The 24,503-nt window shown below is 48.4% G+C and overlaps 1 protein-coding gene across 1 annotated transcript in view; it reads right to left on the reverse strand.

The window, feature by feature from the left end:
* Positions 1-14,222, reverse strand: part of LOC146009771 (uncharacterized) — a 64,030-nt gene extending 49,808 nt beyond the window's left edge. Inside the window, exons 1-3 of the mRNA XM_083150232.1 lie at positions 14,177-14,222; positions 11,869-12,039; positions 3,414-3,518 (exon numbers count right to left, since the gene is read on the reverse strand). Of these exons, the coding sequence (XP_083006358.1) occupies positions 3,414-3,518; positions 11,869-12,039; positions 14,177-14,222 (322 nt within the window). The remainder of the gene's footprint in view (positions 1-3,413; positions 3,519-11,868; positions 12,040-14,176) is intronic.
* Positions 14,223-24,503: the final 10,281 nt, after the last annotated feature.

The raw sequence follows: 24,503 nt of genomic DNA on the forward strand, positions 1-24,503 counted from the left end.
GCCAGTGGGATCAGATATATGTGTCTGATGGCCAGTGTAATCAGATATGTGTGTCTGATGGCCAGTGGGATCAGATACATGTGTCTGATGGCCAGTGGGATCAGCTATGTGTGTCTGATGGCCAGTGTGATAAGCTATGTGTGTCTGATGGCCAGTGTGATCAGCTATGTGTGTCTGATGGACTCACCTTCCCCAGGTCCGCTGATCGGTGCTCCAGCGAGGGCTGACAGTCATCAGGGCTCCCTGCCGTTCCTTCGACTCCTGGTGCAGTAAAGTGTTTGGCGAGATGGGGAGAGTGGTGCGGGCAGCGGTGGCAGCCATGATTGTGGTGCATACACAGCTCATGGCTGCGACCTGGCATCACAGGGACAGAGCTTTTTTGCAAGCTTATCCCTGCATGCAATGCAATCAATTATAACATTCAGGATACGGATGATGATGATAAGTCCCTAAGGCAGTGTTTTTCAACCACCGTGCGGTGTCACACTAGTGTGCCTTGAGCTGTTCTCACGTGTGCCTCCAGATATAGAGATGCCGGAACCAGTTTACAGCCACCACCAGTTCAACTGTTATTTACTGGTCTCTTCTTTTCATGTGATGGGCCAATGTATTTTATTTTTGTTACCTGTGGGGACCAGTGTGATTGTTTTTATATATGGAGGCCAATAGGTTTGTTTTTTTTACTGTGGGAGCCAATGTCTTTTGCCCTGTGGCAATATTAAAATCGTATTTAGTGTTCCGCAAGGTCAAAAGGTTGAAAATCACTGCCCTAAGGGGTAAATCTACTAATATGGGAGTTCTATTGAAGATGGCATGTTACTCTGGGCAACCAATCAGATTCTACTTATTTATTTAGCACCTTCTAGAAGATAATAGAGAGAACCTGATTGGTTAATATATCAATTAAAACCCCCATCTTATTAAATTTACCTCTAATACTGTTTTCCACCAAAATCCTGGATCACACACCCAGGAATTGGGTGGAGCTCCATCCCATGTCCCCGATTCCATTGCCCTGTTTTCCCATTTTTTCCTGGGGTGCCTCCTTTTCCACAGGGAAAACAGGGCAGCATGGGGGCAGTGATGGCAGGGGTCAGTGATGGGCGGGCACCAGCGGGGTCAGCGACGGGCAGGCACTTGGGGAGGTGCTCAGCAACGAGCAGGCAGTGGGAGGTACCTGCACAATGGCCAGCCTCCCCCGCCCGGGTCAAATAACCTGGGTAAGAGCCATTTCAACAGCTCATTACCTGGGTTTTATCCACTACAAACCCTGCTCGAATCCCAGGTAAAAATCCCGGGTCACTAGACCTGGGATTTTTACCTTGTCACCACTTCCACTGACAATGATAACAAACAGGTGCACGTTCACGTGCAAAAACCCGGGATTTTTAAGTCAGTGGAAAAGCGGTATAAGAATTACACTGCTTTCATTTGCATTTGTTGTCATTGTTCTGGGAAGCAGCATTATCTATTTGTATCCTTATGATGCTGTTTAGATTGTGTTTGGAGCATTTTATTGTACTCTTATCGAAGTTGTGATATAGGCTGCATCATTAGCGCAATTTAAAAGTAATCTGGAAAGTAAAGCTGGCCATACATCTACAGATCGATTGTCAGATTGGGCTGGTTGGAACAAAAACCTGGTAATGGTTGAGTGACAGTTTTTGGCAGTTTTCCAGCATTTCAAAGCAAATAGTCAACTGTCATCTGCTCTCATCCATTACCAGGTTTTTGTTCCAATCAGCCCAATCTGACAATTGATCTGTAGATGTATGGCTGGCTTTAGTGTATAATTACTTTTCAGAGTGAAGACTGAAGAAATGAGAAGTGAGCAACCATCAAATAATTTCCCCTCTTTGCATCCGCATGCGAGCCGATGTGTAAGCGAACACATCTGCTCGCATGCTAGTGAGGGGATTTGCTCGGCGCAGGGGAGGGTGCGGGAGTGCGTTTTACCTGCTTGCACATTTTTTATATATCTACCTGGTTCTTACATAGATACCACTACCCAGCACAGTGATTCGTACCTCCCCACATTGCAGATCATCAAATCAGGTCCTGCCGTGGGCGGTCCAAAAAAAAGGGCGGGGCTGAGGAAAGAGTGAATGGGGCCTCGAGTAAAGGGGCATGGCCTAGTGCAGAGACCCCCGTTTTAATCATTTTTGTGAGCGTACCCAGCGCTCTCCTAGCGACTGGGCAGCTCCACCGATGCCCTCACTGTCCTCCCTGCGCAGGCATACAGCATTTCTTCAATGATTACCACCTTTCCAATTAAGGTTAAGGGTCTGATTCTGATTCGCTGGCAGTGAACTGAAATCAGCCCTTGCCTCGAAGGTTGGGGTATGCGCATGTGCATTTCTAAAATGGGCACGACAATTTGCAATGTTGCCGAGCCATTCACAGAGCGGTGCGGGCTGGGGGCCCATGGGAACACCCAGCGTTTCATTGGCATCCCCATGAAAACTTTGGGTTCCCATGGGATTACGGGTGGGACGAGGTGTGCCGGGGCGGACGGTTGACATTGCATGACGTCAGCCCATACTTGCCAACTTTGGCATACTCCTTTCCGGGGGAAGCCCAGAGAGGAGTGAAAGGGGGTGGGTAGAGGCTTCGTTTTGGGGGCGGGGCACGGGTGATGTCATCAAGCCCCGCCCCCATGACGGGCTGATGCCTCAATTTGCGGGTCCGTGGGTGGGGGCAGGGGCTAAAAATTATGCAAAATTGTGTCATTTAGCCCCGCCCCCTCCCCGCGGACCAGTGAAAGTCATAGTTTTTAGACCGCGGGGAGAGGGGGAGCCGGGGCTGTAGGGAAATGCGGGAGACTTGCCCCCCTTCCCGGGGGACCGGGAGGGGGACCCGATTTGCGGGACCCTCCCGGCCATTCCGGGAGGGTAGGCAAGTATGCGTCAGCCTCCTGCCCTGTCTTCGTGCCGCTTCCCGCAAATATAAATCGGTCTCCACTGGCTTATATTTGTGAAGGCAGGGGAAGTCATTCGATGGTCGGGATCATCGAATGATTTCTCCTACTGCGGGCTCATGCGAGGGGAAACGGCGGCAGTGGGGCAGTAAAGGTAAAGGACTCAGTAACCTGCAAGCTTCTTGTTGGGTAACATAATGTATTGTATAGTCATAGACCATAAGCATCCTTTCACTCTGGCTTTTGTCTCCATCTGGTAGTCCTTTTATGGCCGGCATGTGACTTAATTTGCTACAGAATTTGAGATTGCATAATATATATTGGTATTAAACTCCACATGATGTGAATACATATCTGCCATTCACATCATGGGGTTCTGCTAATGTATCCCAGGAGTTACCTCAATGCAACAGCAGGTGGCAGAGCTGAGCTGAGTATAATACAGAATAAAGGCGACAACCAGAAGCTGACACATCACACCTGTGACATCACTTACCAAGCACTGCAATGATGCGAATGAAGATGATATTGGCTCCAATTAGAAGGGTAATAATCACCCCCTTCCAGGAGGGCAGCCAGGGTTTTATCAGGAGAGCTTTATCTGCAAGAGATATAAATAAAAGGAGAGCGCTGTTACAATGAAGCCTTTGCTCAAAACGGACGGCTCAATCATGTGCACTGCGTACCGTGCTCATGTGGAATCATTTCATAATCGATCAAGCTGCGAATTCGCAGCCCAGTAAAGGGGGAGTGAAACACGCCCAATATGTGACCTCCTTTTTATTATGCCACCCTGTACCACCTGTTTCAGTACTTTTGGGTTATGTTTTGTTTGTTTCGTAACAATGTCCTATTTTAAAAAAAATGTAAATAAAAAAAATACTCTGAAATATTTCATTCCCCACCCGACCTCTCTGCTCTGCACAAGATCTGCATCTCTCATACACACTCATTACTCCCTCCCACCTACACCTGCAGTATTTTTATCAGGCAGCACCCACCCTATGGAATGCCCTTCCGCACACACTAAGACTCTCCGCTAGCCTCCAAACTTTCAAGCGTTCCCAGAAAACTCACCTCTTCAGGCAAGCTTATCATATTCCAGACCCTCCCCACACAACCTCCCGTAGATTTCATATATCTAACTGCATCCCATCAGGACTGTCTTGTAATCTGCTGGGACTGTATCCCTCCTATTATCCCTATAGATTGTAAACTTGCGAGCAGGGCCCTCCTACCTCTATGTCGGTTTGTATCTACCCACATAGGCGAATCTAGAATTATGGTAATGGGTGGTCCCAGATCTAGACATAATAGCAGGGGGACCTTTGCGCGGCGTAGGGGGTGTGGCAAAAAGGGGGCATGGCCTCATGGGAAGGAGGCGTGGCATCACAAAAAGGGGTGTGGTATTACACTTAAGACCATACACAGTAATGCCCATTACACATTTTAGCAAACTCCGTAATACCCATTACACATAAAGCCACACGCTGTAATGCTAATTACATATAAGACCACACACCATAATGCCCATTACACATTGTGCCACACATCATGATGCCCATTACATACTATATAACAAACCGTAATGCCCATTACATATTTGCCACATAAGTGCTGCTTACCTACGTGCTCATTGCTAGGGGGTTCTTGCTTGATGGCACCATAGTACCCATTACACATGATGCTGCACACCAAAGTACCCATTACACATGATGCCGCACACCAAAGTACCCATTACACATGATGCCACACACCATGGTACCCATTACACATGATGCCGCACACCATAGTACCCATTACACATGATGCCACACACCATGGTACCCATTTCACATGATGCCGCACACCATAGTACCCATTACACATGATGCAGCGCACCATAGTACCCATTACACATGTTACCGCACACCATAGTACCCATTAAACATGATGCCGCACACCATAGTACCCAAAACACATGATGCCGCACACCATAGTACCCATTACACATGATGCCGCGCACCATAGTACCCATTACACATGATGCCGCACACATAATGTCCCTTACACATAATGTCCCTTACACATGATGCTGCACACATAATGTCCTTTACACATGATGCTGCACACATAATGCTCCTTACACATGATGCTGCACACCGTAATGTCCCTTACACATTAAGCTACACATTATGCGTAATGCCCACACATACCGCCACTTGTAGCGTCCCTTAAGCAATGCCCCCAAAAGTGCCACTTACTGTAAATTTTTATATGAGCCTTCGACTCTGCTGCAGGGAGAGATGGAGAGCGGTGCAGCTGCTTCTATGGGGAGAGGAGCAGAGCGCAGCACAGAGCACGCTCCCACTCCCCTCCTGGTGTCCCCTCTAGCCGAGTGGACATTTGAAATAATGTGTGCGCTGTTGTTGTGAGTGACGTCGGGAGAGCACGCCGGGCGCCGGTACCACATGATTAAAGGGGGGGGAGGGGGGCTGAGGTGAAAGCGGGGAGAAGAATTGGAGCAGAAGCTGCAGGGGTGACAGTCATTGACAGCTGGGCAGAAAGCAGGGGGCTGTCCGGCTGTATTCAGAGCACTGCAGGTCACGGCTGTTTGAAATAATACCCCTTTCACAACAGAAAATGCAGGGATTTACCCGGGAATATGGTCCCAGGTTCATGCAGGGACATTCCCAGGCTGACCCCTTATACACCAGCCTAGTCCCTGCATTTTCTGGTGTGAGGGGGAGAAACAACCACTCCCCTCTCCCTACCCCCCTTTAACCAACCAGCTATATCTTCGGAACCAACTGACCCATTTACATGAGACCAGTATCATATTGAAGAACTTTTGAGTTGGCTTCAAATGATTTTGGTCCCATGAAACTGGGCTGTTTGGTTCCAGAGAAATCTGCCCTCAAAGAACATAAAACAGTCATGAAATTACATGTAAGAAATGTAAAAAAATGGTTTAACCTCAATATCCCTGGAACCAATGAACCCATATGGATCCAGCCTGGTATCAGATTGAAGGCCCAGAGATTTAGGTTCGAATGAGATCAACCTCGAGCTTCAGTGATGCCGAAGGGGGAACGGGCAGTCGTTGAACTGGGTGGGGGTCGGAATTAGCGGGTCCCATGTTATCCTATAGGGAAAACGTTCCAGCTTTGCCTGGCAGTATCTTCAATCCTCAGGGGGCTAGAGACACGGGGCTGGGCTCGTTGGAAAGCCCCATCCCCCAACTACACCCCCGGACCACCCCTTAGATTCGCCTATGAACATGACTCTTACCTGGCCTCTCCATGTTGTTAGCTGGCAGGGTATTGTCCACGTTCCTCTGGTACAGTAACTATATAGAGTGCACACTGCCTGGTGTATGAGGGTTATATGACGGCACAGCCTGTGCTCTCTTCCTGTGTGGTTTACCCAGACTACAGGAACATTGCACGTGGTCACAGACATTCAGAGAACCGGCCCAGTGGTCAGTGGTGGTAGATGTATCAGTGCATTAGCTGCAGGAAACCAACCTCTGATGTGTAATCTGTAATAGGGTTTGGTGGGCATAATGTCTCAGGGCCTGATTCAGATTTAATCACAGAGGTGCGTTTTCGTAGCCCTGGTGATTATTGAATGACTGCACATGCATACGACCCGCAGTACACATGCGCGAGCTAATGGTCCGACGAGACCATCGCAGGCTGCCCGCAGGGTGATTGACACCCTGTGGGCATTTGTGGGCAGAAACTCAGGGGAGAGTCCCATAAAATGCAGACATTCCTTGGCCGTTGGGAAGGGGGGTGGTCCTAGACACTTAGAAACCTTCTACACTAGTTCTCTGGTATTTGGATTCCATAATCAGTCACCTTTGCTCTTATGGCAATAGCTAAGCATGATGCACGTTACTGATTCTGAATCCAGCCGGTCTTATATCCTTAGGTTTGGTATATGGACATACAGGTACTACAAAAACTATAGGAGGGCTTATCACGGCTATAACCCGAAGAACATGCTCCAACTGATGTTGTGTCCCCTAGAGCAACTATAAGAGAATGGTTCTAGTAAACTTGCTATGGACAGTTTCCTCCAGAACTACTTGTCTGCTGGGTACACAGTGGACGACATGCAGTATCAATGATATCGGCTGATGATTTCTCTTGAACTTCCCATAATACCGATATAGGGGCTGATTCACATATATATGCGCCCCCCTGTACGTTTCCCCAATGGTTGTGAAACTGCGCCAACGCAGAACCCATCCTGAGCATGTGCGGTATGGGTCCCGTGATCACATAGCGAATGTCTGATTGAGGGGCAGACTAATTTGCGGGGAGGGGTGGCTGGCGTATCTGGAAATGGGGGGGGGGTGTCATTCCTATTTACCAGAGTGGCCAAGCCAAGTACAGTGATGCGATAAGCAGTTTCCTTGGCCCTAAAAGCTAGTCTGCAACAGGCAGCCTGATAAAGGTTATACTTACTCAAGTGGGGGGGGGGGGGGGAGGGACTGGTGTGACTGGAGGACACCAGTGATATCTGACTTTACTCCTCATCGCCCTTTCTTCTCTGGCCCGCAGCAGCCAGATGTGCTGGTGGTGGGGATCCCCTTCCTCCTGTCTATCTCTCTCCCTCCCCTTCCCATCAGCCTGCCAGTGAGCAGTTCCACTCCCCTGTGCCCCCTCCCCACGCGTGGCTTCTTCCAGGAAGTGCACAAGGGGCAGGCCCGCCATCAGGAATTTTGGGTCCCAGGACTAATTTCCAGTCCAGGACCCCCCCCCCTCCTCACTTGATTTACCGTTACGCGGCTCCTGTTCCCCCATCTCCTCTTCCACTGAGCTGCAGCCCAGAGCACAGGCTTATTCAATTAAGGATGCCGGCGGCCAATTAAATTGCAGCATTGGCTGGTGAGCCAATCATAGCTCGCGTACTGGCAGCCGCTCTGATTGGCTGCCTGTGAGTTCTGATTGGCTCAAAAGCCAGTGCAGCATTTTAATTGGCTGATGGCGTCCGGGGTTGAATAAGCCTGCGCTCCGGGACCTGCTTTGTTCAGACTGTCAGGGGGAGCTGCATTGGGCAAAATGAGCTGCCGGGGCCCTTCCAGAGGCCGGGGCCAGGTACAGCTGTACCCAGAGAACCCCCCTATTGGCGGCCCTGACAAGGGGTCCCGACACAACAGCAGGGAATCCAAAGAGCCAGGAGGGAGGAGGTGAATTTCGGCAGAAGGGGCAGCTGTAAAAGCTTTGTTCTATAGAGTGCTAGCTTATAACTGTAGAGCCAGTGGTGGGATGTAGGCCATGGTGGGATGTAGGCCATGGTGGGATGTAGGCCATGGTGGGATGTAGGCCAGTGGTGGGATGTAGGCCATGGTGGGATGTAGGCCATGGTGGGATGTAGGCCATGGTGGGATGTAGGCCATGGTGCGATGTAGACCAGTGGTGGGATGTAGGCCATGGTGGGATGTAGGCCATGGTGCGATGTAGACCAGTGGTGGGATGTAGGCCATGGTGGGATGTAGGCCAGTGGTGGGATGTAGGCTATGGTGGGATGTAGGCCATGGTGGGATGTAGGCCATGGTGGGATGTAGGCCATGGTGGGATGTAGGCCATGGTGGGATGTAGGCCATGGTGCGATGTAGGCCATGGTGGGATGTAGGCCAGTGGTGGGATGTAGGCCATGGTGGGATGTAGGCCATGGTGGGATGTAGGCCATGGTGGGATGTAGGCCATGGTGCGATGTAGGCCATGGTGGGATGTAGGCCAGTGGTGGGATGTAGGCCATGCTGGCTCATCTACAATGTCAGTGTCAGCCGCCTCCGGGTGCTACCTAGACATTTCAGGCAGAAGGACGGGGAAACCCCAAGGAAACTGTATCCGGATGATAGATCTACAGTGTCTAGATAGATCGTTAGTAGGTACACAGCAAAAGGTTGACATGCAGTAGGTCGACAAGGTCAAATGGTCAACATTGAAAAGTTTGACATGTAAAAGGTCGACTGTCTGAAAAGGTCAACATGATGAAAAGGTCGACATGATTTGTACACAAAAATTTTTTAATGTTTTCATACTTTACCATCCATGTCGGCATAGAGGGAGAATAAAATAGTGTGCCCCGCATAGCCAGGCACCGAGCCCTGAGCATGGCAAGTGCAGCAAGCCATAGCAGGGTAAATGTTACACTAATTGAGGATCTATGTCAACAGGTGTCAATGTTGACACCAACATTTTTTTAAAAAAACCATGTCGACCTTTTGAAGGTCGACCTTTTGACTGTCGACCTTATGATCATGTCAACCTTTTGACCCTACTGTCGACCTACTGACTGTCTAGACAGTGTAAATCTATCAATCCACAACCAAGGAAACAAACCCCAAGAAATCAACACGCATTAGGATGGGAAATACATTTTATTGCGCTGGAATTAAAGGGTCACAGCTTCAAAGTCATTAGGTTACATATGGTCACCTGTCAGTAGTGACACATACATCAGGGTTGCCTACCCTCCTGAAATGGCTGGGAGGCTCCAAAAAATAGGGTCCCCCTCCTGGCCGCCCGGAATGGTGGGCAACCCTCCTGGATTAAAAAAAAAGCAAATCACATGATTTAGCTCCACCCCCTCCTCGAAGTCCCCCAAATTGCGGGATTTGCAGTACAGGGGCAGAGCTCGATGACATCTACTTCAGGCCCCACCACCGGAAGTGCTGCTGAAAGTCTTCTCTTCGGGCTTGTCCCAGAGAGGAGACTTTACAACCCTGACATACATGCACATTAAATGTGAGTTACAATAATATAATCAGCAATCCCGAACACAATCACCTGCATTCACTGCAGCACAATGCTGAAATCACAAATGTTAAGCTTCCAATAGAGGGTGATAGGGAATAAGCTGCTCACTGAAAGGAATTTAGCACCCAAGAGGGCGAGTAAGAATAAGCTGCACAATGGCCCTTATTCTAGTTGATTCGGACGGATGCGTATTTCGGACAGGAACCGAGTGTTCTTAGCCCCGCCTACCGTACGGATCGCTCACACCATCCAAATGCGGTAAGACGCCAACAGATGTTTCATGTGAACGCCTCCTGTGGGAACCTCCCCATCCGCCGATGGTTGCCGACCATCGAAGGGATGTACCGAGCGGTCAGGCAGCACCGAGTGCTCCAGGCCACTCGGACATTTCTCCATATGAAAGCAGGGATATGGGCGGCCAGCTGGCATCCGGCTATGTCAGATGTCCGCCCCCTACACGTGCATCACGGCCCCATTACCATACGTACGCCCAGCATTTTCATGGGAACACCCATGAAACGTGTGGCGTGCGCATATGGTAATGAGCCCAAACAGTCCTTCACGCCCCTCTCCACCCCCTGCTCGGATGGATCCGACCGATCGTTTTCTGCACGGACCTCAGGCCGTGTTCGGACGTGCGAGGCGTTCGCACATACGCAGATACGCCTCTGCACATGCGCAAATACCAAAAATTGGCAGTCTGACCGCACACGGAGCCATCCGACTCAATCAGAATAGGGGCCAAAATTGTGGAAGCCGTTTTGAAAAAGTGTATTTTTGAGGTTTGATGGCTCATAACATTTTTTTTAAGTAATACCATTAAATGATGTATCAGTTCTCAGGGCCCTCACTCAGGATATAGGGGGTTATTTTGATCCATTTGGACGGGCATGACGTCAGCCACCCGCCTTGTCTTCAGAGGAATGGCCACAAATATAAGTCGGTCTCCACTGACTTATATTTGCGTAGCCTGAAGAAATCATTCGATAGTCTGCGACCATTGAGTGATTTCTCCACCAGCGGGACATGCAAGGGGATGTATCCTCGTAACAAATCCCCTCATATGGTTGTGAGGGGATACGACTGCAGGGGGGAGCGGCAGGGAGTGCCCTCTGGGATTCAGTAAGCTGCGAACCAGAATCAGGGCCATAGGGCCTATACAGGAACAGGAACGACCAGAAACACTTTCCTCACACTCATATCCCAGAGAGAGCTGAGAACAATCAACAAAGCTTTAGCTAATCAGACAGGTTTGACCTCGAGGCCCTTGGGGGGATACCACAGAACAGCCCAAATTCCAGTACAAAAATAATTCTAATAATTTCATCATGCAGGCATGTACAGATCCAGGTTGGTGGGAAGAGGAGAAGGTTGATCAGTCAGTGTTATTCTCACACACACACACACACAAAGAATCTGCAATAACTAGCACAGAACATGCATATTGCCAGGGCCGGAGCGCCCCAGGCAAGTCGGGGTGGGGGCGCCCCGGTGCGGGGGGGTGGGGTGGAAAAAACTTGTGGCCCCGGCATCCCTGCAGTGCAGGAGCGGTCAGGGGTGTCCGTGCGGCAGTGGTACCTGCGGCACTGTCATGTGTATAAAGCTGGCTGCGGCTGGCGGGGTCCCTGCAGTGAATAGAAAATAACTAGCGCTTCCCGCGCCGCCGGGCGCATAGTGCTAGTTATTTTCTATTCACTGCAGGGACCCCGCCGGCCGCAGCCAGCTTTATACACATGACGGCGCCGCAGGTACCACTGCCGCACGGACACCCCAGAGCGCTCCAGCAAGTTTTTTACACAGTTCGCTGGGGGTGAGGGAACCCCACTGCAAATGCAAAGATTTGGGGTCCAATCACAGAGAAAGTCAATAAGGTGGCATTACTTCCGCCCTCTTTTCCCCTTGCTTGATGGTTCCTTGGGGGCAGCGGCCTTGCGCCTTCTTCGGCCAGTGGGCACAGGATGCTCGGCAGACAGTAAAGGTGGTGGTGCAGCTTGGGGTGGGACAGCAGATGAGGTGGCTGCTTGGCCCCCCATGAGCGACCTGGTGGTGGGGAGAAGCTCAGCCAGAATGTCATTATGGCGGCTGAGTTAGTCTGCAATGTTTTGCATGCCAGCCGCCAGAATGTCATTCTGGCGGGTGGACTCCTCAGACTGTTTTGTGTTGCCAGCCTTCCACTCTCCAATTAATGCCACATACCGCTCTTGACGGCCGCATCCTCCCCCCCTTGCTGCAGGATCCTCTCCAGCAGCTGTGTCCCCATGTTATCCATTGTCTGTTGTGGTTGGGGGTGTCCTTTTGGAGGAGGCTGCTGGACTGGTGGGCCTGAAGAAGAAGATGGTGCCGGTACTTCAGGACTCGCCGGCTCACCTATGGTAAAAAGACAAAACAATGTCACCATCACATACACAAACAATGTCTGTTACCACCAGTGCTTAAAGTGGTCCTGGTGAGGTGGTGGAACTCTCTTCCCCGCCATCTCCCCCCCCCCCCCCCCATATGTCACAACCAGGGCGGGTGCTAGGGTATTTGGCGCCCCCCTGCGAGCTCAAAATGTATGACCTATCTCACATAGACATGGAAACAATAATGCGGGCCACATAACGCCACCCTTAATGCAAATTATGCCCCAAAGTGCAAAAGAATCTAACAGGCCCATTAATGTGAAAGTGCGCGCCGTAGGCGCGCCACAAAATTTTAGGGCATGGCTTTGTGGGACAGGGGATTATGCACACCGTAATGCCCATTATACATTATGTCACACAACATATTCCCCCACAATATGCCACACACGGTAATGACCCTTCCATATTATGCCACATACAGTAAGTGCTGCTTACCTACATGCTCATTGCTAGGGTTTTCTTGCTCAGTGCCAGTGGTAACATGCTACTGTACTCATAGATAGCGCACACAGCATGCCAGCAGCAGCCCCCTTTATCATGCTTGCTGCCTGTCAGAGCCTGACACACACTGTGCAGCAGACACCATGAAGGTGACAGGCTGCGGTGGCCCTACTTATGCAGTATTGTAGTGGCCTGGTGGGCAGATGGCACCCTGCCCCTGGCCCAGCCCGCCATTGCTGCTGTGTCTGTCTGTGCCTGCAGCTTTGCTATAAAAGAGACAGCCGGGCAGAGCGATGTAAACCCTATATAAGCAAAGTGATGGAACTTTTTTATGCAGCAGGAAGAAATGCAATCACAATTATTCTAAATGCCATTAGACCTGTGATCTGTTGCTTATTTTATCTCCTGTAACTGTGTTAAAAAGCCTGTGGGAGCTTCACACCTCACTTTCTTGTTGTTATATCTGCATATTCAGGGCCATCTGACCAGTTAACCACTGCAAATGGTGGAAAAGAGCCTCATTAAACAGATTAGGGAAATCTTTACACAGGGAACAAGGGGGTAATGAACGGACAGCCACACTACTCCCACGCCGGTCGTCAGGGGGCTGTAGTACAGGCCAAATGGACTCACTGGCTACCAAGTATTTTGGGCAGAGTGGGATACCCAGGATTGGTGGGCATGGCAGGGTTTGCCCGGATGGTGATGCAGCGGGGTTGCCTGGGCACAGTGGTGGACAGTACCTGGTAGCCGGAGACAGTTGCAGGCTCCTGCCCGTCACGATGCTGCTGCTCTTCGGCGGCGGAGGGCACACTAGTGTGGGCGCTGCTACTGCAGCGTTGCCACACTCAGAGGCTCTCTCCGGTCCCGCTACGGCGCGCTGCTGCTCCCCGGGTAGCTATGGCTCCTCTTCTCTCCTCTCGCGCCGGGCTCTGTCACTCCTGCGGCTTCAGCCGGTCACTGTCAGGCCGATGCGGCATCTCTCTCCCATCTCCTGTCAGCCTGGCTCCTCTTCTCTCCGGTCTGATCAGCCCTCCGGTCACACGCGCTGCCGCTCCCTCTCCTCACATGCGCTGCAGCTTCCTCTCCTCACACGCGCAGCAGCTTCCTCCGTTCCCGGGACCTCCGACCCTCTCAGGTACCTCCTCCTCTTAGGTCCTGGACGCGGGGTTTTCACTTGCGCTGCGGTTGCCTAGCAACCCAGCGTACACTGTCCCATCTGGGGTGCCACATAAGTGCTGACTTTCTTGTCTATCCCCATCCGCGACTCTGCACTGCAGCACGGTGCGGCTATTTAAAATGACGCGCCGGGCCTGGCTTACGGCGCAGCAGCCAATCAAGCAGCTCTGATTGGCTCAAGAGTCACGAGCTGCCTGATTGGCTGCCGGGATGTGAGCCTGGCGCGTCATTTTAAATAGCCGCGCCATGCTGCAGAGTCGCCGGTGGGGATAGATAAGAAAGACAGCCTGGTTTACATCGCTTTGCCCGGCAGACTCTTATAGCAAAGTTGCAGGCAGGGACACTGCCACAGCGGGGCAAGGTGACCGGACAGAGGCGGAACCGTTCCGCCTCCAATATGGAACTGACGGAACGCAGTTCCGCCCCGTTCCGCCTCACTTTAACCCCTGGTTACCACAATCAATGCATGACTCTTAATTTACCTGCGAGCTCAGCAGCAAACACCTCCACCGGGAGCTCACTATCCATATTGGATACCCCCCCGACCTCTACCACATCCACAACATCCAATGCCTCGAGCTCCAGGGGGGTATACTCCAAATTGGATGGCATAGGCCCCCTCCCAGTGGACATGCTGTGAGCATACCGGTCACTCATCTTCCTCTTCAGCCCACTTTTAAAATCTGTCCACCTACAAATAATAAATACAAAGTATAATCAGGACATATGTCCACCACTCTGCTACTTCACAGCATTAGTACTTTACATTTACTAGTGTGGCTAATATGTTATTTTTCTGCCTACGTTTGCCACACACACATTTATGTCACCATTATGAAGCATTACAGTGTCTCATATCACTCATTAGGCTGCTAAATGCACATACATATCTCACTATGATGAAATGACAGCAGGCATGGCCAAAGTATGCTCCTCCACCTGTTGTGAAAATACACATCCCACCATAGCTTGCAGTGTTGCTATTAGGGAGTAATTTAACTATGGGACGTGTAGTTTCTCAACAGCTAAATGTGCACAGTTTGGACATCCTTATTTCATTTGCTTCATATGGCACATGTTTCAACAAGTCTTTTAAAACAACTTGTTGTTGTCCCATCACATACTTCACATGAGCAGAACTGTGCCCATAACCTCACATCACACCAATGGTGCAAGTTTCATATATAAATGTGGGTTATTAGACATGGTTGTGTTCACATGTGTCATTGAAGTGGAACACTATCTACAAACACACCTTTCTATTATCCTCAAAACATACATGTAACATATGTACACACATATTTGATTATCAGGGGGAGAAACACACTTGCCTTTTCTTCACCGCCGCCAAATCCCTCTCCACTGGTGCCACCTTATTGACTTCCTCTGTGATTGTCTCCCAAATCTTAATCTTTGCAGTGGGAAGCAGCCTCCTGGGAACTAATTCAATCCATTCGCGTGCTCGAGGTATTCAAATTCTCAATTCAGCCTCTTGAAATGCAGGGTTTTTCTTTTTGCTGCTGGTATCCTGCCCAGCACTCTTCTTAGATGATGCACGGCGTTTGCTGGTGTGCCCAGTCACCTCACCATGCAGCTGCTGGGTCTCACATGTTTGCAGAGATGCAACCTCTTGTTCTGGCTGGTTGCTGGGCCCTTCTTGAGGCTGTGCAGTTGGGACAGGGTCTGCTTGAGAGGGTGCCCCTTGTTCTGCTGGGCTGCTCCTCTCTTGGTTCCTCTTTCTCCGCTCCTGTTCCCTCCTGAACAATTCGTCGGTCATAGATTGAAGTTTGGCTCTCAATAGGGCGTCCTCAGCTGCGGAATCATCAGAGTCTGACATGTTTGCAGCAAAAATGCTCTTCATCTGGCTGATATTTATACGCTAGAATCCCGCCTTTCACAAGGTTTTTTTCTCCCCAATGTTGTAGCTAATTCCCGCCGAAAATCCGGCGTAAATTACGCGGTAACAACGCACCTGAGCATTCACCTGTACATGAACATACACAGATTGTTGACCATTCTGTGCTACATGGCTAAATGTGTTCACATGTTATTCCACTGATGAGTATGTATTTTCGGGTGGTCTCTGCTGGAGTACTTGTATGGTTTATTTATTAACCAACAAAAAAAACACATACAAACGTCACAATGCTTTCCTTACATTTCTTATGTGTAATAATTATTCACAGAGCAACATGTTCTATGTACGTTATTATCAGCGTAGATATGTATTAACACATAGTTGCGTGGAAACATTTTCGCATACTGTATATACAGTACGCGTCTCCCTACATTTAATGCATACCGTATGTTTGTGCGTGCATATCGGAAAGGTCAGCAAATCTTTTCATTCGCATACATACTGTTCATCTTAGATGGATTAATAAAGTTAACAACAAAAAACAATGCTTTTGACCAATCAGTGACCAGCAAAACTTATATATGTACCTGGAATTATTTGCTGCGCCATTGCCAATATGACTTCCACTATAGCTGCCCCATTTAGGAAGCAGGAGCTGCTGGCGCTTGTTCAGGTCATGGACCAGTGCCTGGGGCCCAGGGGCCCCTATGTCACCAACATTGAAAAGCGCCGGGCATATAATGCTGCCCGGCGCAGAATCTACGCCCGCACGGGCGTACGGCAGACCATGGCACAGTTAGAGCGGAGGTGGTTGGACCTGAAAAGGAGACAGCCGGAGCTCCTCTGTGGCATTCGGCGATATATTAGCGGCTGTAAGTATTTTTATTTTCACAAATATGTATGCATTTGTTAGCAAAGTTTTAAGGAATGTTTTTATATATGTGCATGAGTATCTGGGTGTATATATGTGTATTAGGTATAAAGTATATGGGCCTATAAGGGTAGTGTGAAGATGGGCCTATATGGGTAGTGTGAAGATGGGTGTATATATGGGTAATGATTTAATTTGTGTTTGGGATCTAGTTTTTCACATGAGGGCCAGAGAAGAGGCCCAGCGAAAGGAGGAAGATGATGGGGAGACCACCTTGGGGCCCGCTTGTGCCCACACCATCTCCTCCTCCACTTCCAGCAGCCACTCTCGCAGCCACTCCACTTCCAGCAGCCACTCCCCTGCCCCCCCTCCACTCCCCTGCCCCCTCCACTCCCCTACCCCCTACCACTCCTCAGCCCCCACCCACTCCCCTACCCTCTCCCCAGCCCCCACTCCCTCCCCTAACTCCTCCCATTCCTCTGCCCCACCCACTCCTCTACCCCCACCCACTCCTCTACCCTACCCCATTTCCAACCCCCCTACTACTCCCCAACACCCACCCCCAACCCTTACCAATCCCCACTCCACCCCACCACCTTAACCCCAAATCCCATCCACATTGCTCCTGTCCCCATCCCCAAGCACAGAACCCACATCCAGCAGTGAGCAGGATGGGACTGGCAGCCGTAAGTAAACAATGTGCCTAATGTTTACATACACATTTCTACACATAAACAATCACAACACCACATATGTGTAGCCCACATCATCATTAGTTCCAACAAATCACTGCAGTGCCACCCTGAGCTGTGGCATGTCCTCCTCTAGGAACAACGGTCCCCTTGGTGTATTTTTTGAGTGTGGGCAGACCTTACCCCTTTAGTAATTGACATAACAGTACATCCAATGACATATCCTACAGTAGTGGTGTTGAAGTTATGTGGGACCAGCTGTTGTGTAACTACACTTCCCAGCATGATGTGCAACATACATTCATATATTGGTTTGTTAATACTGTGTGAGGCCATGCGGATGCATGCTTTTCAAAAATAGCAGTAGGCCCATGATTTGTACAGCAATGTCGTACATTTTAAAAAGTAAGGAGTGGTTAAGCCTCAACAATGTCATTAGCCTTAAATAGCACAGGATAAATCTGAGGTTTGAGGTGATTCCCCCAGCACAAACCTCCCAATTGTGATGCAGCATACATTCATCCAAGAAGGAGGAACTTAATCATTTAAGTGCTCCTGGATCACTGACTTCCTGACTGAAAGGAAACAGGCGGTGAAAGCAGGCGCATTCATTTCAAACACATGCACAATTAGCACCAGTGCCCCTCAAGGATTTGTCCTCTCCCCCCTGCTCTTCTCCCTCTACACAAACGACTGCACCTCAGCAGAACAGTCAGTAAAAATTATAAAATTTGCAGACGACACAACGGTTATCGGCCTGATCATGGATGGAAACGAGTTGGCATACAGACGGGAGGTGGATCGGCTAACTAAATGGTGTAGCGGAAACAACCTTGACCTAAACCCCCTCAAAACGGTGGAGATGGTGGTGGACTTCAGAAGGAAACCAAATGCCATTAACCCACTCATAATATCTGACAGAGTAGTGTCGAGGGTCGACTCCTTCAAATTCCTAGGAACAAAGATTTCCTGCGACCTCAAATGGGGTCCCAACATCATTATAACTGTCAAGAAGGCTCAGCAGCGGTTGTTCTTCCTGAGGCAACTCAAGAAATTCAACACCCCGCAGGAGCTGCTGCTCATCTTCTACACTGCCATAGTAGAGTCTGTCCTTTGCTCCTCGATCACAATCTGGTTCGGAGGAGCAAACGAGAATGACAGGCGAAGGTTGCAAAGAGTGGTGAGGATGGCAGAAAAGATCATTGGGGCGGAGCTCCCCACTGTCCAAGAACTATACCTAGCCAGGGTCAATAAGCGTGCAGGAAAGATCTTGGCGGACAAGCTACACCCTGGCCACAACCTGTTTGAACCCCTTCCGTCGGGCAGACGTTTTAGGTCCATCCCAGCAAAGACGACAAGAACTACAAAAGGCTTCTTCCCAATAGCTGTCCACCAACTAAACCGTATTGAACGTACCAAATACTAAATACTAACTCGAACTGTTCTAGATATATGTGAAATGTATGTGATGTATGTTTATGCCTCTCTTCCCACCCCCTTGTGTTCCCTGATTGATGCTGCACTGTTACCACAAAAAATTCCAAGCATACGCAAGTATACCTGGCCAATAAAGATGATTCTGATTTGATGTTATGTCATATGTATGTGTGTGTAAACATCATAGTAGCTTGTACCATGTTCACAGCAGGCCCATCTTCAATGTTGAATAAACATTTGTTTGCCCTTCACAGTTAATCATTTGTGTATATTATAACATAATTGTAATCCATTTTTTCCCTTCACCACATACAATTAACAGCACCAGGATGAGTTGGGCTACACGTTGGCCGAAAATCAGCTGACCATCCTCTACCTCACCATCCTCTTTGTGCAGCTGGAGGGCCTTATTTTTTTTCCCTTTATTATTATTTTGTTAAAAATAAAAGTTTATGTACATTTAGAAGTTGTGTTTTTTTTCAAAATATGTTAGAGTGTTTGTAAGGGCAGGTACATACAGATGTGTAATGTCACTTAAATATGTAATGTAACGTGGAGGGTAACGAATGAATGTGGTCGGAATGTGTGGGTTGTATGGTTAAATAACACATTGTGTAAAAGCATGATTGTTTGTTGTTGTTACATTCAAACATCACACATAGTAGAGTAGGTATACAAGTTAAAAATTAGGAACAAACTAATTATGGGCATAATTTAGTACATACACACAAACACCACCATGACTTTATTTAAAAGTTAATCCAATGTGGGGACACATAGATAGTGAGTAAAATGAAACATTAGAACATAATAAATATACATGTAATGAGGGTTAAAATGTTGTTTTATTAGGGTGTTTAATAAGGTAGACAATTGAGGTAATAGAAAACAATTATTAAATAACACTTAGAATAATTAAATAATTGTCTTAATTATACTTCAAAGGGAATATTTGCAGGCCCATATATGTGAAGGGTACACCACCGTGCTCGGACGCACGATTCCTCTCATGATCGGTAACACACGCTGAGTTTTCCATTGTGGTGTGCGCTCAGATATACGGAAGGTGTCGGTGGGAAAACAGACGAGATCCTACCGTGCACTGTGGCGTACGCTCTGATGTATGCCAGGTCTCGGTGGCTAAGAGGGAGATCCATCTGTGCACGGTGGCGTACGCTCAAGTGAATGCCACTCCCCATTGTCGGTGTCTGTGACCGTCCGTGTGCGGCTGTTCTGTGGGTGGACTTACGCTCACAGTGAGCGAACGGACAATGCACGGTGTGACGGACCGTACGCACGTTTCACCGATCCGATCAGAATAAGGACCACAGTCACTGGTGAAGACACACATACAGTCACATAGGAGGGGGGTGGCGCGGTGCCACACAGGAGAAGGTTGGAGCACTGTCACACAGGAGGGGGGCCTGCAGTGTCACACAGGAGAGGGGCTGCAGTGTCACACAGGATGGGGGCTGCAGTGTCACACAGGAGGGGGGCTGCAGTGTCACACAGGAGGGGGGGGCTGCAGTGTCACACAGGAGGGGGGGGGCAGCGGGGTCACACAGGATGGGGGGCAGCAGGGTCACACAGGAGGGGAGCTGCAGGGTCACACAGAAGGGGAGGCTGCAGTGTCACACAGGAGGGGGAACTGCAGTGTCACACAGGAGGGGGGGGTCAGCAGGGTCACACAGTAAGGGGGCCTGCAGGGTCACACAGGTGGGGGTGTGCTGCAGGGTCACACAGGAGGGAAGTGCTGCAGTGTCACACAGGAAGGGGAGGGGCACTGTCACATAGGGGGGTGGGCACACTGTCACACAGGAGAGGGGCAGTCAGAATCATTTTTGGAAGCAGATGGAGATACCCACAGCTACAGACAAAAGATCTTTGACCCAAATGGTGGATAAATTCGCCGCCAGGGGGTATTCTAAGGAAGATCTTCTTAAAACCAAAAATAAAAGTGACCAAAATGACAAGACATCAGGCATTACAACCTTCCCCCGTTGCTAAGGGTGACACAAGTATGATATGGGTGAATACCTATAACCCATTAAGTACCTCCATCAACAAAATTGCCAAATCGCATTGGCCGATAGTGAACACGGATCCTGCATTACATACATTTCTTAAAAAAAAACTGATGTGTGCGTACACACGTAATCTTAAAGATTTATTGGTGAAAAATGATATTACCTCGCCAGTCAACACCACCACCTCGTTTCTAGGGACTCCTAGAAACGGGTGTTATAAATGTAGTGGGTGCACCACATGTAAATTTATGGTAGCAGGTGAAAGTTTCAACCATCCCTATTCGGGACGGTCGATTAAGATCAGACAGCGTGTCTCTTGTACATCTGACCATGTGGTGTATCTGATTAGCTGTCCCTGCGGCCGACATTATGTCGGCAAAACTGTCAGAATGTTCAAAGAGAGGGCAGCTGCCCACCGTTCGGCCATTAAGAACGCCATAGCCACCGGGGTGAGCGAGCAGCCAGTAGCTCGCCACTTCGCGGAGGCTAGACACCCGCTAAACTCCCTCAGGTATCGGATCATTGAGCAGATGCCCCTATTGAAGAGAGGGGATGACAGAGGGCTCAAGCTGTGCCAATCCAAGAGCCGTTGGATACACAGACTGAATACCCTGTCCCCCGGAGGGCTCAATGAGCATGCAGGACTAGCATATTTCCTGTAATTCATGGCTCATATTGTCTGTGTCAGAAATTGCTGAATGCCTTATGTTAGGCTCTTTTGACATTATTGAACAATAAGTGTTAACATCTATTCCAGTTGTGGGCCATTGATTGTGTGCACAACATCATTTTTACTATTAAAAAGGCATTAATAATGGTTTTATGGTAAGATCATAACGGCGGTCGACACAATGTGTCGACCATGACCGCACATTCTTTCAGACATAAGGCAAATTGCCCAGTTTGTTTTAGACATATGATGCCGTCCCTCGCCAAATGGGTCACAACAGTGTCCTGCAAATATATTTAATTTTTCACATGTCTTCATATGGGTTGAAATATGCACTCATCACATTTGATTGTTGAATTTTTTTGCACATTTTTTTCACAGTTTTTCTATGTTGGATTTAATTGATATACTTCACATCTATTTGTATTGTAACTATTATATTGGTAACATTACTATAGCATTTTGTATCTTTTTATTATGGCATCAGCACTTTGTAAATTAAATACGAATAATATGTATCATTTTCCAGCTCCGAAATGCTGGCTACAACGCCCGCCCCTTCACAACGGGGCAATGACGTCATGACTGAGTGCCGGGAGGCGGCGTGGCAATGGACGCTGAGCTGAATGGAAATGGAATAAAGGTATGTGGTATTTGTTCTTACCCTTGTCTTACTGCACCTTGATAAAGAGGCTGCACCAGCCTTGAAACGTTGGTCACTATCCAGTTGTCTGGTCTCCTTCTTCGTACGAGTGCCGCCGTCACCCAGCATCTATATATATATACATATATATATATAATGAAAAGAAAGTTTCAGAGGGCGCTAAGAATCAAGTCAATACAGTCAAAACAAATATTTAATACATAAAATTGTTAGAAAATCACATAAAAATCGCCATTAGGGCAATCCAGAAGTATACAGGAATCACATATACATCTTCATAATGTGTCAGTGTAGGGTCCTTTTGAGCAATTTGACGACACGCATCATACGAACAAAGCAGAAGGCCCAACGCATTTCGTCATTCACATGACTTCTTCAGGGGCAAAGAAATAACGGTTCAACCATATGCTATCTGTAGTATATCTCCAATACAATGAAGGAATATCCAAATGGACAAAAAAAGAGGATTGTCCGCTGTTCGATTTATTTCAGGGGATAAAGTATAAGCTCAAAAGAGCTGGAGATCAATTGGTTTTGACCACTGCCAACTCTTGTAAAGTGACTGTGGTGGTGTAGTGCATACAGCTGGGAACCCAAACAAGGGAGTATATACAGTATATATATTTATTTACATTAAAACACAACAGAGGACAAGAGAACAGATTAATAATAATTATTGTCTATGTATAATTTTGTAGATAACCCCTGATAAAGTCTCGTCTGAGATGCAACGTGTTGGTTGATACAGCTTGTTAACTTCGAATTTGCATCAAAATACCTTCATTCATTTTTAATCTCTGAAAAAAAGAAACTCACTGTGTAGCATGTACCACCCCCATCGGAAGGCACCCTACATCGCTCTCTGTCTAGGATGTCTGCCGGCCGCAGAGAATTACTGGGAGTCCAGTCTGGGAGGGGTTAGTCAATGTACTGCAGACTGCAGTCATAACCAAACACTGGCTGATCGTCGGCAGGTGGTGGTGGTTCTCTGGCTCAGCGGCTCCTGAGTGAAGAGTCCTGACTCCATAGTGTGTCCAATATGTCGCCACCGGCCGGGAGTATTTTTACTGTCAGTGATGCTGCGCTGCACATTGCACGAAACCTTCATTCTTATAACGCTTCCCCTGGTGGTGAGCTATGAATGATCAGCTTAGCTCTGTCTTCAATGGGCTGGGCTTGATTGTGTCCCTCCTGGATAGGGTCTTGTTAATAAACTAACTCACCTTAATACACATATAATCCAATAATTAGTGGGGTTTTAGCTCATGAATTGATCAATGCATTTACTAAGATGTGTATTGTACTTCACATATGATTTTGCTATGGGCAACCATTCAGATCCTGTCTACTATATTCTAGAGCAGGCTTTCCCAACCACGGTCCTCAAGGCACACCAACAGTGCAGGTTTTAGTGATATCCAGGCTAAAACGTAACATTGTATGGTACATGCATGGTTAACTGACGAAAAGGGTTAAGACTTGTCTCGCAAGACCTCAAAGAACAGCTCAATCATGAAAACAGGGTAATTGCTAAGTAAATGAGATGCTTCCTAACTCACAATATGTATGTTTAGAGGAAGCAATTGAACAACCCCGTGGTGATACGGTGTCTAGTTTATGGATCCAGCTAGTTTCCAAGCGCAATAGTCTATTGGCTCTGTCCCCTCCGCGTTTATAGTCCAGCACCATATCGATCATTTTGTATCTTAATGATGCTAAGGTATGTTTATGTTTAGCAAAGTGGGTAGCTACAGGTTGCTCTATCTTTTTACCTTCCAGTGCCTTTTTAATGGCACTGCGGTGCTGGGCCATGCGCTCTTTAAACTGGCAGATGATTTTGCCTACATAATAAAGACTGCAGGGGCATCTCAGAAAGTACAACACGTATTTGCTGGTGCAGTTAAGTGTGTATTTGATTTTATATTTCTTCCCTGAATGGGAATGGACAAAGGAGTTGGGGCCTCTCTTGTAGCTGGGCATCAGTTTAGATTTGAACAGGCTTTTTTCAAGTTTTGTTGTTTTGCTAAGTCCCTGGAGTGACGCTCTTTTGCTGCTATATAGTCCCTGGAGTGACGCTCTTTTGCTGCTATATAGTGGAGTACGTTGTGACCACGGCCATCCCCTGTGGGCATTGGAGTGCCAGACTTCTTTTCAATATATATATATAGCACATCCAAATCCCCAAAGGGAATAACTGGCACTCCGGAGACGGTTATGTAAGCAAACAGGCAAGTGTATTGAGAACGTTTCAGGGGATGAATCCCGTCTTCAGCTCAACCTACAAACACCAAATAAAACATATTTATACTCACCAATTCCCGGCACAACACACGCTGCTTGTTCCACGGCGCCGGCGCCCGGAAGTGGTCACCTTTCACTTCCACCCGCAGACGCTAGCTAGTAGTTAGTAAGCAACACCAAGCTTGCGTATCACATAGCGGAAGTCTATAGCGTTCCCATTCAGGCTGACATAGCCCGTGGATCCTCTGCAGCTGGCGGCCGGGAGCTGAAACAATACAAGACAAAAAGCACATGAAAAAACATAAAGAATGGGATTATTGGACATAAGCACCTGGCACTTGCCCCAGTC

This window comes from Crinia signifera, chromosome 6, assembly GCF_055691185.1.
Source record: "Crinia signifera chromosome 6, ASM5569118v1, whole genome shotgun sequence".
Classification (NCBI taxonomy): Eukaryota; Metazoa; Chordata; class Amphibia; order Anura; family Myobatrachidae; genus Crinia; species Crinia signifera.